At 50.8% G+C, this 13952-nt stretch overlaps 1 protein-coding gene across 1 annotated transcript; it reads left to right on the top strand.

The window, feature by feature from the left end:
• The first annotated feature begins 776 nt into the window (after nt 1–776).
• LOC144949204 (cytoplasmic polyadenylation element-binding protein 1-like) lies at nt 777–13271 on the top strand. Its single transcript, XM_078879093.1, has 10 exons — nt 777–996; nt 1990–2405; nt 3383–3614; nt 4299–4412; nt 6109–6210; nt 7524–7660; nt 9139–9337; nt 10225–10319; nt 11843–11923; nt 13146–13271. Exons 1-10 carry the CDS (start codon nt 777–779, stop codon nt 13254–13256), a joined length of 1707 nt encoding a protein of 568 aa, XP_078735219.1. The 3' UTR covers nt 13257–13271.
• The last annotated feature ends 681 nt before the right edge of the window (nt 13272–13952 follow it).

Genomic DNA, 13952 nt, shown 5'->3' with positions numbered 1-13952 from the left:
ATGCATTCCGACTGCAGGTATTGTGGTCAATGCATTCCGACTGCAGGTATTGTGGTCAATGCAAACATGACTCCTTGTAAAAAAAGGTGTTAGTTTTGTTGCCAGATAAAAGGGTAAAAAAAAACAATTATCGAGCGGGTTGTTGTTAATCCGTGTTGTTGAACGTCGTTCGCAAACCCGTACGCAAGCCATCCGCGTCAATCGCAAAGGTTCGACTACGGGTACAGATGATGACTCTCCCCTCCCTCCCCGTCATCGCGGTAGTCGTAGAGACCGCAGAGAACCACATCGAGTTTGAAAGCCCCCCCCCCCTCCCCGTGTGAATCAACCGCAGCACGAATGTCAAGGCTCTGTTCTACACGGGGACGGTATTGCAACCTCTCTCCTTATTACTCGCGCTCTTCAAGATTAAAAGACACGGCAAGTCCCACAACGAAGCATTAGGGCTACCGCCGCCACCGCCATTATCGGGTGGCCGATGATCTCAATGTAGGGTCGCCAGAGCTTGGGCAATCGTTAAAATCGTCGGTTCTGGCGGGCTGCACAAAACACTCGTCTGCGGGTTTTATCCGCGACCTCCGTGCCAAAAACCCTGAGCGCGTTACAAAGCCGACGGTCGCTACTATACACAAGTCACTCGTTATCGTCTTGTTATTGTTGTTGTTGTTGCCACCCGATTCGTTTCGCTCGCACAGCACCGCAGGAGACACCCTGCCCCCCCGCTCCCTCGGCGGGGTGAGTCTGGCGAGGGTGGTGAGCCCCGCTGTGCCCGCGCGATGCCCAGCCTCGGCTGCTATCCTGCGGGGAGAGGAGACGTGCAGCAGCAACAGCAGCAGCAGCAGGGTCGGGAGATGACTGCGGCGACTGCGGCGGCGATGAAGATGCTGGTGGCGCCCGCGCACCCCGCCGCCTCCTCCTGCTGCTCGTGCAGGAACGCGGCCGTGTTCCACAAAATCAACGCGCTGCTCGACAACAACCTGGACCTGAGCGGCTTGTGTGCGACCGCCACCCACCCACAGACTTCCACTCACTCACCCACTCGACCACCCACTCACTCATCCACTCACCCACTCACCCACATCCATCCACTCACCCACCCATCCACTCATCCACCAATCCACTCATCCACTCACCCACCCACTCACTCACCCACCCATCCACTCACCCACTCGACCACCCACTCACCCACTCGACCACAGACCGCCACCCACAGACTACCATTTATTTAGAAGTGTTTTGTGCGTTCAGTTGTCCACCGTACAAGGCCAACCAATTAGCGCGGCTGGCTACGTACGGTGCGAAAGAAGCTCTACATACCCCCCCCCCCCTCTCCTCCACAGACCACCCACCACCACTACAGCACCCACCCCCACTGAGTAGCGGCATGCGGTGTGTGTGTGGGTAGCGGCATGCGGTGTGTGTGGTGGGTAGCGGCATGCGGTGTGTGTGGTGGGTAGCGGCATAGTTTGGCGTGTCCGGGTGGTTGGGTAGATCCCCAGTGTACCCACACGCGCCGTGTACCCCCTCGCTGGCTCCCCTCCACCACGATCCCCGTGCTCTGTGTATGTTGAACTTCTTTTGCACCGTACGTAGCCAACTGTGCTAATCGGAGGTGCGGGAGGGGGGGGGGACAACACGCTAAACACGAAAAGCAGTTATAAAGAAATTAGTTTTCAATGTAAGATTTATAAGTGGATGGCTCCAGTGGCTTCCTAATATCTGAAAGAAGAGCGTTCCAGACGGCCGCAGAAGCGCATCTGAAAGCGCGCGCGATGCGGTGACCGTCTCTTCGTTCGACGGCCATCCAAGAATCCGCTGCTTGCAGGGAATGACGGGAGTTGGCATGAATGTTTACGCTCCTTACCACAAGAGGTTGTCTGATTCATTTGTGCGGCAAGCACTTTGTGCATAGAACGTGACCTTTTATAAATGCGTTCGTTGGGGAAGCCAATTGCCAACGCCGCAGCGCGCGCGCTCTGTCCGACGCAGGTCGATGCACGCCAGCCGAGTGCCCGGCGGCTCCGTGCGAGGGCTCCGCGCCTTCGCCGCAACCGTGCCCGGCCACGGCGTGCCAGCAGGCCTCTGCCGACTGCGCGAAGAAACCGCAGCGGAGGCAGCAGCAACAGCAGCAGCAACGGGAAGACGCGGACGAGGGCGACGGGAACGCCGTCGTCATCGCCGCGCGGAAGATCGATTCTGCCCAGCGCGACGGTGGCGACGCGGCGGCCGACGGGAACGAGAAGAAGGTCGGAGGTGCATCGACTGTCGACGTGGAGCTCCTCCGTTTCGCCATTTCGGAATTCCTCGGTGGCGGCGGCGGCGGCCCCGGCACGCAGCGGAAGGTCGCGGGGGATGCGGGTGGTGACGTCGACGTGGCCGCGTTGGCGCCGCACTGCAAAGTGACGGTGAGGGCTTTTGAGGGTTTCATTTGTGTCGTGTGGGTTTTTTTTATCATTCGTTAACCCCAAAGAGTCCGAGTGTGGGGGGGGGGGGCTGTATTCCGGTGTGCGCGAGATACTCGGTGCAGCCACAACCCCTTCCACTGAGTCATTCTCCCCCAAGTGGGAGCCCCGATTTTTTAAGTTGCACGTGATGCAACCCTGCAAGGGTAGAGGGGTAACGGTTGGAAGCAGTGGGGGTTAACTAGGGAGGGGGGGAGAAAGGTCGGGGGGAGGCGTTGGGGGTGGGGGTATAACCGAACGAAACAAAAATAACATGAACGCGATGTTAGGATCGGCCAGTTTTGATATACCCCTTTCATTTCTACCCCCCCCCCCCCCCCGGGAGAGATACAATTTTAGTGAATGGATAAACGCGCGACCATTGGCTCGGATGTCGATGCGTTTTTACTCCAGCATGCAAGAACTATTGTGTTACCCCCCCCCCCCCCCCCCTTTCAGGTTCCCAATTCGCAAGATTTATTTTTTGCCAACTTGTGTTTTTTGTCGCGTGTACAAGCGTGGGGGGTTTTTTTTTTTCCTTACAAAGCGTCGCTTTGTGATTGCTTGGGCTCGCCGGTGACGATTGGAGAACAATTCTCACTGCCAAATTTGTCCAATTTTTGAACACTTTTTTCAACTGACGGTGGATTGCGTCCGGAAGGCACTTTGGCACAGTGTCAAGCTAAATCTATCCATCGCTAAAAGTTGGTCGTCAGAATTGTGAACGGACGCAATAATGTGGCGCGTTAAACGCTCGTACAATGTGATTCGTAAAATAAATGTTTGGCTGTGGGGTCAGGTGGTGGAGGATTTTACGACACATTTGGCCAGATCAATACATGGCTTAACCCAAAGAAAAACGCTCTATTTAAAATCCCTAATTATAATACTGGCTACAAAAACCATGTGCCGTTCACCGTGTCCGGTTCTACAATGTGCAGCAGTTGAGCAGTAGGCAATTAGCGAGGAGTGGAGGTGAGGAAGAGGCGGAGGCGCCAGCGGCCACCAAGAGGTCGTCTGTTCCGGCGGTGACGAGGAAGTCGCGTGACGGGCCGACCGGGAGGGTCCCGCGTCTCATTGAGGCCAGGCCGTTCGCCCCGGCCGATGCGGCGACCTCCGGCTTGCCGGCCTGTCACATCGTGAAGGAGGCGCTCTTGCACAAGAAGTCTGCAGGTGTCGGTCTCCTCCTCTTCCTCCTTCCTGCCCGTCCCCCCCCCCCCTCATGTCGCTTCCACTGCTCAGGATTGGGGTTATCGCGATGATACCACGATGGTGCGGTTGGGCAGTGTGTTTTGCAGCTTGTTGCAGCGGTCATGAAATAATGTCATCGTCAATCAAAAGACAAAATTATCCGATCACTGTTCCACGCTGCCGTAGCTCTGCTGTTACTTCAATGTGCAATGCAGGGCCAGAATGAGGGCCCAAGGCCTGTGGGTTCATCCAGCCCTGGATAAATATCACTACCAGGGCACCACGGTGGCGAGATAACTGCCTCGCCTGGTATGCAAAGAGGGCGTGGGTTCAATCTCGACCCCTAACGTCTAATATATTGGAGTTTGCGCGTCTCTCTCCCCTGTGGTCGTGTGGATTTTTCTCCCGGGTCCTCCGGGTTGTATCACCTCCACATTTTAGAATCGCCGTACGTTTTCGATTATTTGGCCGCTATAAATGTCCACGTGGTGATGAGCCCACCTCGTTGGGCTATTGTGGCAAGGTCAATTCCGAAAGAGCTACATTGCTCGTTGGGCCTTCTCTGGTAAAAATAACAATTTTGTTTAGTTTAGATGCGTTTCTCCCGAGTTTTGATTCCCATGCCACCCGCGGATTGTGTCTCTGCCCTGTTGGTGCTCGGTGCAGTGGTGAGCGACGCCAAATGCGGGTGGAGTGGCAAGCTTCCCAAGAGAAGTCACCAGAGTCCCACCTATTCCTGCAAGGTGTTCATGGGTGGCGTTCCCTGGGACATCACCGAAGGTGGTGGTGCCGTCCTAATTGGTGTGACCTCTATGGAAGTCTGGTTTTTAAAGGCTTCGGTAATCAATGTTTTCAGACGCTGTCTTTCCGACAGAGCTGTTCTTCACCTGAGGACGGCTGCTTGCGTTGTGGCCGAAACGTCGTGAGAATTGTATTTTATTATGTTTTATTAAATCCTTTATATTAAGTTCGCTTGCTTGCTTATGACCGTGCAAATCTTTCGGTCGTTTTTTAACCCACTTCCCGTGATCCAATCGAGCTGCCATTTTCCACACAGACTCGTTGTGCGTGACAATTAATGTTCGTGAAAATGTTTTTCCAAAATTTTACACTTTTTAGGACAAAAATATTATATTTAATTACCAATTGCTTAATGGTGCAATGCAATCATCTGACCCATAGGTGGCAGCCATCTCAAGCCAGAGGACGAGAGGACTCTAGCTGCCACGCATATAAAGGATTTATAGTGAAAAACTTTGTTTTTACGAAATATACTTGTTTTGATTATTTTATTATTTCCCTTCTACGTGACTTTACCGAAAGAACCAAGAATATGCTTCGGTATTCGTTTCCTGTGCGTGGGATATGGTAATTGATTTTTTTTTGGTATTAAAAAAAAATAACTAATCGGAAAATTCGGCCTAGATACGATATTTTGGATGATTTACAAGCACGACCTCACAGGAAATTACCTCACTTAAATTAATGTTACGTCTATGAAAAAACAATAAATGGATTTTACCCTTCATGGCACTAAAACAGGTATCAAGATGTTCAAACACCAAATAGAAACCTTTTGCGAGGAATCATGTCTGCATTAACCACGTACTTGTGGTGAACATGCATACAAACAAACACGTGGCTCTGATAAAAATGGATGCATTGTCTTTGAAACTGATTGGCCTACACCAGAGACAGCGTCTTTAGGGCCAAGTCTCACCAGTGTCGGATCAGAGAACGCCAAAAGGCGAATGGCACAAACACGATGCACTAATCGGGGCATTTATAGCTCTGGGTGAGCAGCTACAAAATGGGGCTTTTTTTTTTGCCAGTATCAAAGTATGAAAAAATAAGAATAGGGTCTACCCTCTGGGGATAAAGCAAGTTTTAAGCTTGTGTGGGATGTCTGTACGAATCCTGGGATTTTTACATTGCAATGGTCCGTTCAGTGCCGCCCCCCCTCCATCATTGTAAATTCGTGGCAACGTAGAAACGCGCCAAAGTGGATTGAAGGACCCTTCATGTGAAATTATTTATCGCGCACATTCGTCAACGGCAGCTCGCGTTTTTAGATTCTGGAGGTGCGCGGGAAAGCCACAGGCGAGCGGAGAGAGGGGGAAGGCAGCCAAACACGGGGTGCCAACAAATTGACCTCACGCTCTGCGTGTTCTCGTATTTTTATGATGATTTGGCCAACTCCCATCGACGATGAGTTTGGTTTTAATACTAGATGTGAAGTTTTCGTGACGGTAAGGATTCGTACTCTTTGGCTTTTTCGGTAAATTCACGTAGGTAAAAAAATCACGACGTTTCGGGCGCATTACAAGCGGTGTGCTTTCGCTAAGTTGTCCCCACCTGAAGAAGGATGCTTGTGTTGCGCCCGAAACGTCGTGATTTAATTTATTCAAAATTTTTGCCTACGTGACTTTACCGAAAAAAACAAAGCAAGAGTTGTTTTTTGTTGTTCGCGTGCCAGCTGGGATCTTGAACTCCGTGAAGAACTTTGGGCCTCTGGTGGTCGAGTGGCCGGTGCGTGACGGGAAGCAACAGACGGCTCGCAAGGAAGCGTTTCCCAAAGGTATCGTGCACGTGACGTGTGACGTCATTGAAAATAAGACCCTAACGGAATCCATCTATTTCGTCAAGTGAAATTATTTTCATCGCATTTGTAGACGATGCTCTAGTCGCAGCTGCAATTTCTATGAACAACCAAACCGGTAATGGATATCGATTGTAATTTATATGCACACATTAAACATTAACCCCCCCTCCCTCTGTGGCCTTCGCACGCGATTGCTTCACAAGCGACGACATCACATCCCCTCTTAAGACCGAAACGGGAAGATTTTATCTACAAACTCTGGCTGTTGCCTGATGAGGCTGCTTGTAATTAATGGCGAAACGTGGTACTCGAATTGTAAATGTTGTCGTGGGTTTACTCTCCAACACAACCGGTGTTGCTGTACTCGCAACGAATTGCCACGTTCTGCTTACGTGACAAACCTTACTTATTATTGGCTGTGTCGGATGGTGGCGGCTTTAACGACACGTGTATATTTACGCGATTAACCCAAAAACCTCAGGACGATATTGGTCACGTGTTAAACTGAAATGTCTTAATATTTTCTGGAACGCTGCTAGGCTTTTTTGGGATGAGAATTAGTGGCGTATGGCACTACCACAGGCGTACAAGCTATACCAGTCCATAATAATCGTAGATATTCATGCCCTACTTTCCTACAATCCTATTAGAACAAAATAAGGCGAGATGGACGTGGCATGCCGAAATATTTTCGCAGTGAATCCAGCCTTTTTGTGGCTGAAATTAGCATTTTCTATATATAGCACACAGGTTTCGACAGCCAAGTATAATGATTCCTAATTGGCTTCTGAATTTTCCGTAGAATGATCAGGCTAAGATTTGTCCCAAGACCCTCCGCCACCCGTACCATAAGCTGATACACATATTAGATTGTCACGTGTAGACACACTTAACACGAATGGTAATCTGTCGGCTTGTCAAAAAGTTGAACGATTTTTACAACTAAACTTAACAATTTATAACCGAAGTTTTTTCTTAACGCCATCAAGCATCTTTGGAACAAGATGCAGGAACGTATCAAAGCGCTAAATGTGGTTGTGAGAATTTTTAAACTTTGAGGTGAGCTGAAACCATAACAACTGCCTCGATAAATGCCTGCCCACGTGACAATTTGTTTCGTTTGGTTGTGCCAGGTGGAGGTGGAGGTTCTAACGACACTAATTAGGCCAGATAATTACGTAGCATATCCTAATCGTAAGCAACGAAGTGTTTTTCGAAAAGATATTGACGATGTCGTTTGCTTCTTTGCTTGCGCGTAACGTGCGGTGTTGCGGCTCTCTTTGTGTCAGGCTACGTGTACGTTCTGTTTGAGCAAGAGCGGTCGATACGCGCCTTACTGCAGGCCTGCAAAAGCAACTACAACAACGCCTTCGGCTGCAACATGTACTACTACGAGGTGTCGAGCCGCAAAATGAAGAGCAAAGTGGTCGGTACCCGCGCTTGCGTCGTTTTCTTTTTTTTTTACGATCGTCGATTTGACATCTTGGCCAAATCGCCACCTCCTCATCCACACCACACTGAAAAGGTCGCACTAATTGCACACAAATCGCTTGCCACAAATGTGACCCCACAATACCTTGCTGATCTCGTCAAGGAGCATAAACCTTCATGACGTGAACTCCGGTGGTCATCCTCGCAGTGGCTATTGGCTGCTAGCCGTCTAACAAAGACGGTCGCCGCATCGCGCGCTTTCGGATGCACTTCTGCGGCCGTCTGGAACGCTCTTCCTTCCGATATTCGAAAGCCACTGGAGCTATGCACTTTTACATCCAGATTGACAACTCATTTCTTTAGCACTGCTTGTGTTTAGTTTGTTGTCCTTCCCTGCACCTCCAATTCAGCACAGTTGGCAACGTACAGTGCAAACGAATTTCTACATGTAAAAACGGCTGCCGTTCACCACCAAGTGTAACATCACCATAGCGCGTGTGCCAAGTACGGTGCACGTGGAGGCCTTGTGGAGTGCCCAAGGCTTTCTCACGGGGGGGGGGGGTCACGGGACACAGACCCCCCCCCCCTCCCCCAGGTGTTGTGGGTTGACCGACCAGATATGACTGCCAGATGTGTACCACCTCCCTCCTGTGCCAATCTGCTGCGTTTTAATCCGCCCGGCACTTCCGCTCGTCGTTGCGAGCGTCGCTCCTCTGCCCCGTTCTCGCGTAGACCACGCAAGCGCCCACAGGCTCTTGCGGTGGCGAGTTAGAAGTAACGACGACAAACTCGGCACACTCGTCAATTCCCCCACTGCTTTCATCAACTGTCCAAAATAAAACAACAACCAGGCTTCCCCCCGCTTTGCGCGCGATGTTCACGTGACTCGCAAGCGCCAACACGAGGGTGCTTTTGGCCAAGCATCCACAGCAGGTGCAGCATTTGATGTCTAAGCCGATGGGGCGAGGGGGGGATTGCTGGGATGGACCCTCCACCACTCAATGTCCCTTTTATTTGCCCACCCAGGCTCACTCCTTATTGGATTAATCACTGTTAATCTGCCCCCCTCCTTCTGATAGGAGGAGCTGGAGCCAGGCTTGCAGTGTTGTGTACCTGTGTGTGTGTGTACCTGTGTGTGTACGTGCAGTGGGGGAGCGGTAGTGTAGCAGCGGGTTGCGCTGCGAACCCCGGCCACCCCAGTTTGATTCCCGCTCGCGACCACCACCAGTGACCATTGCCTGAATCGGTTCTGGGCCTCCCCCTCGGTCGACTCGGCCTCAAATGAGTACCCTTGTGCAATATGTAAGCGAGGGGGGGGGTGAAAATCTTCACAGGGTAGACAAAGACAGCTGGGTGTGGTGCCAGCCACCCACCCCCTCGTGTGCCCGTTCCGGCCTTCGTAAGTGCTGCTCGCTAACAGCACTTGCCTCATCAGTCTGTTAAAGCTGTTCGGGGGATCTTTGTGTTCTCTAGGTGCAGGTGATTCCCTGGGTGGTGGCCGACAGTAACTACACCAGCTTCCCGTCCCCGCGGCTGGAGAGCCACAAGACGGTGTTTGTGGGCGCCCTGCATGGCATGCTCAACGCCGAGGGGCTGGCGGTGATCATGAACGACCTGTTTGGAGGCGTCGTCTATGCTGGAATCGACACCGACAAGTACAAGTACCCCATAGGTACGAGAACCAGAGGTCACAATCGGGTACCCGATACCCGTACCCTACCCTACCCGGCCGGGTACGGGTAGCCGTTTGCGACCCTGGTGCGGCCGGGTACGGGTAGGCCGTGAGTCACTGGTGAGTAACCGTTTGTCACTCATTTCCCAACGTCTTGTCTCTTCTCACAATTCAAGTTCCTAGAATCAACCCACCCGCGCCTGCAACATGGCTTCATCCCAGAGGTCGCAATCGGGTACCCGATACCCATACCCTACCCGATACCCGGCTTACCCGTACATGACCTTGGTGCGGCCGGGTACGGGTAAGGAATCAAAACCCGTTTGCGACCTCTGACGAGAACCCCCCCCCCCACACACACACACACACGCAGTTTGCCATCGACACTTCCTTCTTGGGGATTCCGTCGTTTCAGAGTGGGCATCGTATCTCCAAAGTTCCGTTTTGGTTTTCAGATTAAAAAAAACCACGTTCCTTCGAAGTGGGCAGGTAGGAACTTGCTTGGACAGCGCATTCGTGCACGACAGACAGACAAATAATCCCTGGTGGGCAGTGTGGAACCTGTTGTTCCTACCTGTATAATATATATAGCGTGTGATACGTGCCTCGGGAAAACGCTGAAGAACTTCTGACGTGCGCCGTTTGACGTTGGCATGGAGGTGCAGGAAACCCATCGGCTGGCAGGAAAGACGCCAGAACCGGTATCGGCAATTGCCCAAGCTCTGTGGTTCTATTGTTGGCATGTTTGACCCATCCGGAGGGGGGGACGCGTGTGTGGGGTTTAACGCGCTCATCGCTTTGAGCCCTTGGGGGGTCAGGAAAGCCTCGACTTGGGAGAATATTTTGAGCGGCTGTTTCTGACGGCACATTTCGGGTTGTCTTCTCAGGATCTGGCCGCGTAACCTTCAACAACCCCACGAGTTACATGAACGCCGTGACGGCCGCCATCGTGGAAATAAAGACGACAAAGTTCACCAAGAAGGTAAATTGTGTCCTAAATCGAAAATACAAAGGTCTTCTTTTGAGAAAGAGATTTCCCCCCCCCCCCCCCCCCGAATCTCAATTCTGGCAAATCGCCCGATTTTAAAGCTGATTGTTAAGTACCAACCGAAACGTCGGACTCGAATTGTGCAAATATTTTGATTGAAAGCTTTCGTGACTGCAGGGATTCATATTCTTGGTTCTTTCCGTAAAGTCACGTAGAAGGGAAATAATAAAATAATAAAAATATAACACGTCGTGAGAATTTTTTATTGTTTGTATTTATATTTTTTTATTATTTCCCTTCTACGTGACTTTACTGAAAGAACCAAGAATATGTGTAAATGTTGTTTACTCTCCAACACGCCGACCAATGTGCCGAGGTCGTAACTAATTGGAAAAAAAATTTGCGACGAATCTTTACCAATTGCCCGTGTCGGGTGGTCTCGGGCTTAACGAGACATATTTCTGCAATCGAACTCCAAAAAACCTTTTTTTTATATCATGGTCGCGAGAGGGGGGCCCTACTTGCGTGTTTTTAAACCAAAAATAATTCCGCGCCACTTGATGACGCCGCTCCTCCGTGCGACGATTGCATCGTCCACATCGTCGGCGGTGGAAGTGGTTTGAGCTCTGCAACCGCTGGTGGAAAATCCCCCCCCCACCACCATCCCCCGGGGTTCTAGAGGGGCACTTTGGTCTACTCCTCCCACTCTGACCAGACGGGTTGGAAGAGGAGAGGGGGGTTGACGGTGGTCGCCCACCCCCCCCATTGTTTCAATTGCCGTGCCAGGAATCGAACCGGTGACCTCTGGATTGCAAGTCCAGCGTGCTGCGAACGATTGACAACACTGACGCCTCTTGTGCATCCCACCCACCCCCACCCACTCCCAAACCTGTCTTGTACAGCGCAAATGTTGTGGGTGCATCTTGTAATCCAGCACAGTAGAAACCCCTCTTAACGACCACCTCTGACTAATCTCTTAACGACGGGCCTCCATAGAGCCCAATGTGTAGTGTAGTGTGTAGTGTAGTGCCTCCATAGAGCCTAGTGTGTAGTGTAGTACCTCCATAGAGCCCAATGTGTTCACTTACCGACCATTCGCCTGTTGTAGGAACAGTAATAAGTAATGCATTGATTAACCACGTTTAAGTATTGTGTTTCTAATGTTAGTATCTTCATGTATTAATATCCATTTTTATATATTACAAAGTATTTTTTCGTGTCCAAAGGGGTAACTTTCGATGCGATCAGAACTAATTAAGCCTTTGACGTGTTTCCTAATACTCGCTTAACGACCAAATCACTTGACAACCGGTTTCGTGAAACCAATCGCCGTCGTTAACAAGCGGGTCTACTGTGTGTGTGACACCAGCCTTGTGTAACTTTAATGACACACGGCACAACGCCCTTGAAGTGCATCTCGCAATGCCGCGAACTCCGCGGTGGGGGGACCGGGACCGCTTGCCCCCCCCCCCCCCCCCCCCGTGGCATCGACGCAATCCGGTTGCCTCGTTTTGCAGATCCAGATCGACCCATACCTGGAAGACTCCATTTGCCAAGTCTGCAGCCACAGTCCCGGAAACTTCTTCTGCCGTGCCACGGTAATCGCCCTTCTACACCGTTGTGCCCCCCCCCCCCCGCTAGAAATATCTAAACCAGTGAGGTCTTAATCTGGGGTGCACGCACACCCTATGGGGGGGGTGCGAGGGATGTACCCTCTCCAGGGCGTGGGGAGGGGGGGTGGTGCAAGACCATGGTCAGATTTTTTTTTTCCGAAGGCAAATCGTCGAACACAAATTAAGCATGGGCACCAAAGTTACAACTTTGTTTCAGCAAACCCTCTATTAACATTATACATTTTATAAAGATTGCCAACCAAAGGGATTGCAAGGCTGCAGTAAAGGTTACAGGCCATTGATCTAATCGCTACCCCCACTGCTAGGGTGGCAAATGCTACAATTGTATTTATCTTTTAGATCACAAATGTATTGTAGCAAGTTCAAAGTAGGCGCTGCGTTTACGATCCACTATCATTTTAAAGGATGCCGGAATGTGTTTAGTGTGTCGTTTTTGGGAAAACAAGCTAATGCGATAAACATCGCTGCAACCTGAGACGAAACAGGAACTGGGTCTAATAAAACCGACGAGTACGTATGCAAAGCTTCCTGCCCATGGGGGGGGACACAGCGTGTGGTGGACGCGCGTGTATTTATCCACCCCAGATAGTATCGACCAAATGGCCTTGGCTCATCGGCTTGTGTAGTCGGTGTGAAAGTGAAGCTATGGTAGTGGAGGACTGAGCGAGGGTTAGGAAGTCAACGTGCAGAAGGGAATCTAAGCCAACGTGTGTACTGCACGGTGAGCAGAGTGGATTTTTGATAGACTACGTAAACTGATTTTTTAAAGAGCTCGCCTATACAGAGCATATAGACTACCTCGCCTGGTATACATGAGGTTGTGGGTTCGATTCCGACCCCAAGACCTGTATTTGGAGTTTTCATTGTTCTCCCTATGGCCGTATTAATTTTTGTCCGGGTCCTCCAGTTTTTCCAATCCACAATTAAAATCGACGTGCGATTTAAAGTATGTGGCTATACATTGCCACGTGACAGGCCGCCGCTTCGTCTTTGAGCAATCATTTATGGCCAGGTCGCTCCTACAACAGAGCTATTTTGCTCGGTGTGGGCCTTACCTGGTGAAATAAAATACGGCTTGTAGTTGAAATACTTTGTGTCCTTGCGACTGTCGCCAGAGGAGACGTGACCGTGCGATGCTGGGCGCGGTGTCACGTGGTGCTGCTGCTGGTGGTGTTTTTGCTCCCAGGTCTGCTTCAGCTACTACTGCCGGAGCTGTTGGCAGCTGAGACACTCGGCGGAGGGGCTCAGCTCGCACCGGCCGCTGATGAGAAACCAGAGGGTGAAGACGGCGCAGTGAGAGCTCCTCTTGGGCTTGCGTCTCCTACGAAATTTGTGTGGTAGTCATATATTTTTTGTTCGTGTGAAGTGTGTGTGTGTGTGAAGAGTGGAGAGGTCCTCGCGTGTTCGTGGAGCGTGTGTGGTGTTGATGTATTCCTTTGCGACTGTTTGTGACTGCACGCGTCTGTCCCAAATCTCTGCTCCCGGCAGCTACGAGCCGATTCTGGCGACTTCACCACCCCACCCCCCACCCCCTGTAATTTACATCACTTAAAATAGAAATAAACACTGCGTTCTTTATATGTAAAGTTTGAGAAATCTATTTAATAAAAATGTTGACTTTTTATAAGATGGCTCGTAATCTGCGTCTCGTGTTATTCTGCCGATTATCTCACCGTTTTTTTTTTATCTTTCAGTAGGTGAATATACACGATCGTGTGTGTGGATACACGTCTGAATATTATCACCTACGAAATTTCGATTGTAACGAACGAAATAACCGTGCCCTTGGCGACATTGCTCATGAACGACGTTCGCTGCTCGCTCGCTCCTTACCCACAATTCCCAGCTGAACTCACTCCGTCGCCCCCCCCCCCTCCCTGTGGTTAATCTGGTAGCTGTGTGACCAGATTTTGAAGTTTGATACAAGGCATGTAGTTTTGGGGTGCGTCTTCTAATCTGGAAAATACGGTAATTGGTGTTTAATGGTATCCCC

The sequence above is a fragment of the Lampetra fluviatilis genome, chromosome 53 (genome assembly GCF_964198595.1).
Source record: "Lampetra fluviatilis chromosome 53, kcLamFluv1.1, whole genome shotgun sequence".
Lineage (NCBI taxonomy): Eukaryota > Metazoa > Chordata > Hyperoartia > Petromyzontiformes > Petromyzontidae > Lampetra > Lampetra fluviatilis.
The sequence above is the reverse complement of the archived record's forward strand: the minus strand, read 5'-3'. Positions and strand labels throughout refer to the sequence as shown.

Coding starts and splice junctions, on each gene's coding strand:
- LOC144949204 (XM_078879093.1), top strand. CDS start 777: ATGCCCAGCCTCGGCTGCTATCCTGCGGGGAGAGGAGACGTGCAGCAG. Junction 4,413..6,108: donor TCCCTGGGACATCACCGAAG/GTGGTGGTGCCG, acceptor TTCGCGTGCCAG/CTGGGATCTTGAACTCCGTG. Junction 9,338..10,224: donor CAAGTACAAGTACCCCATAG/GTACGAGAACCA, acceptor TTGTCTTCTCAG/GATCTGGCCGCGTAACCTTC.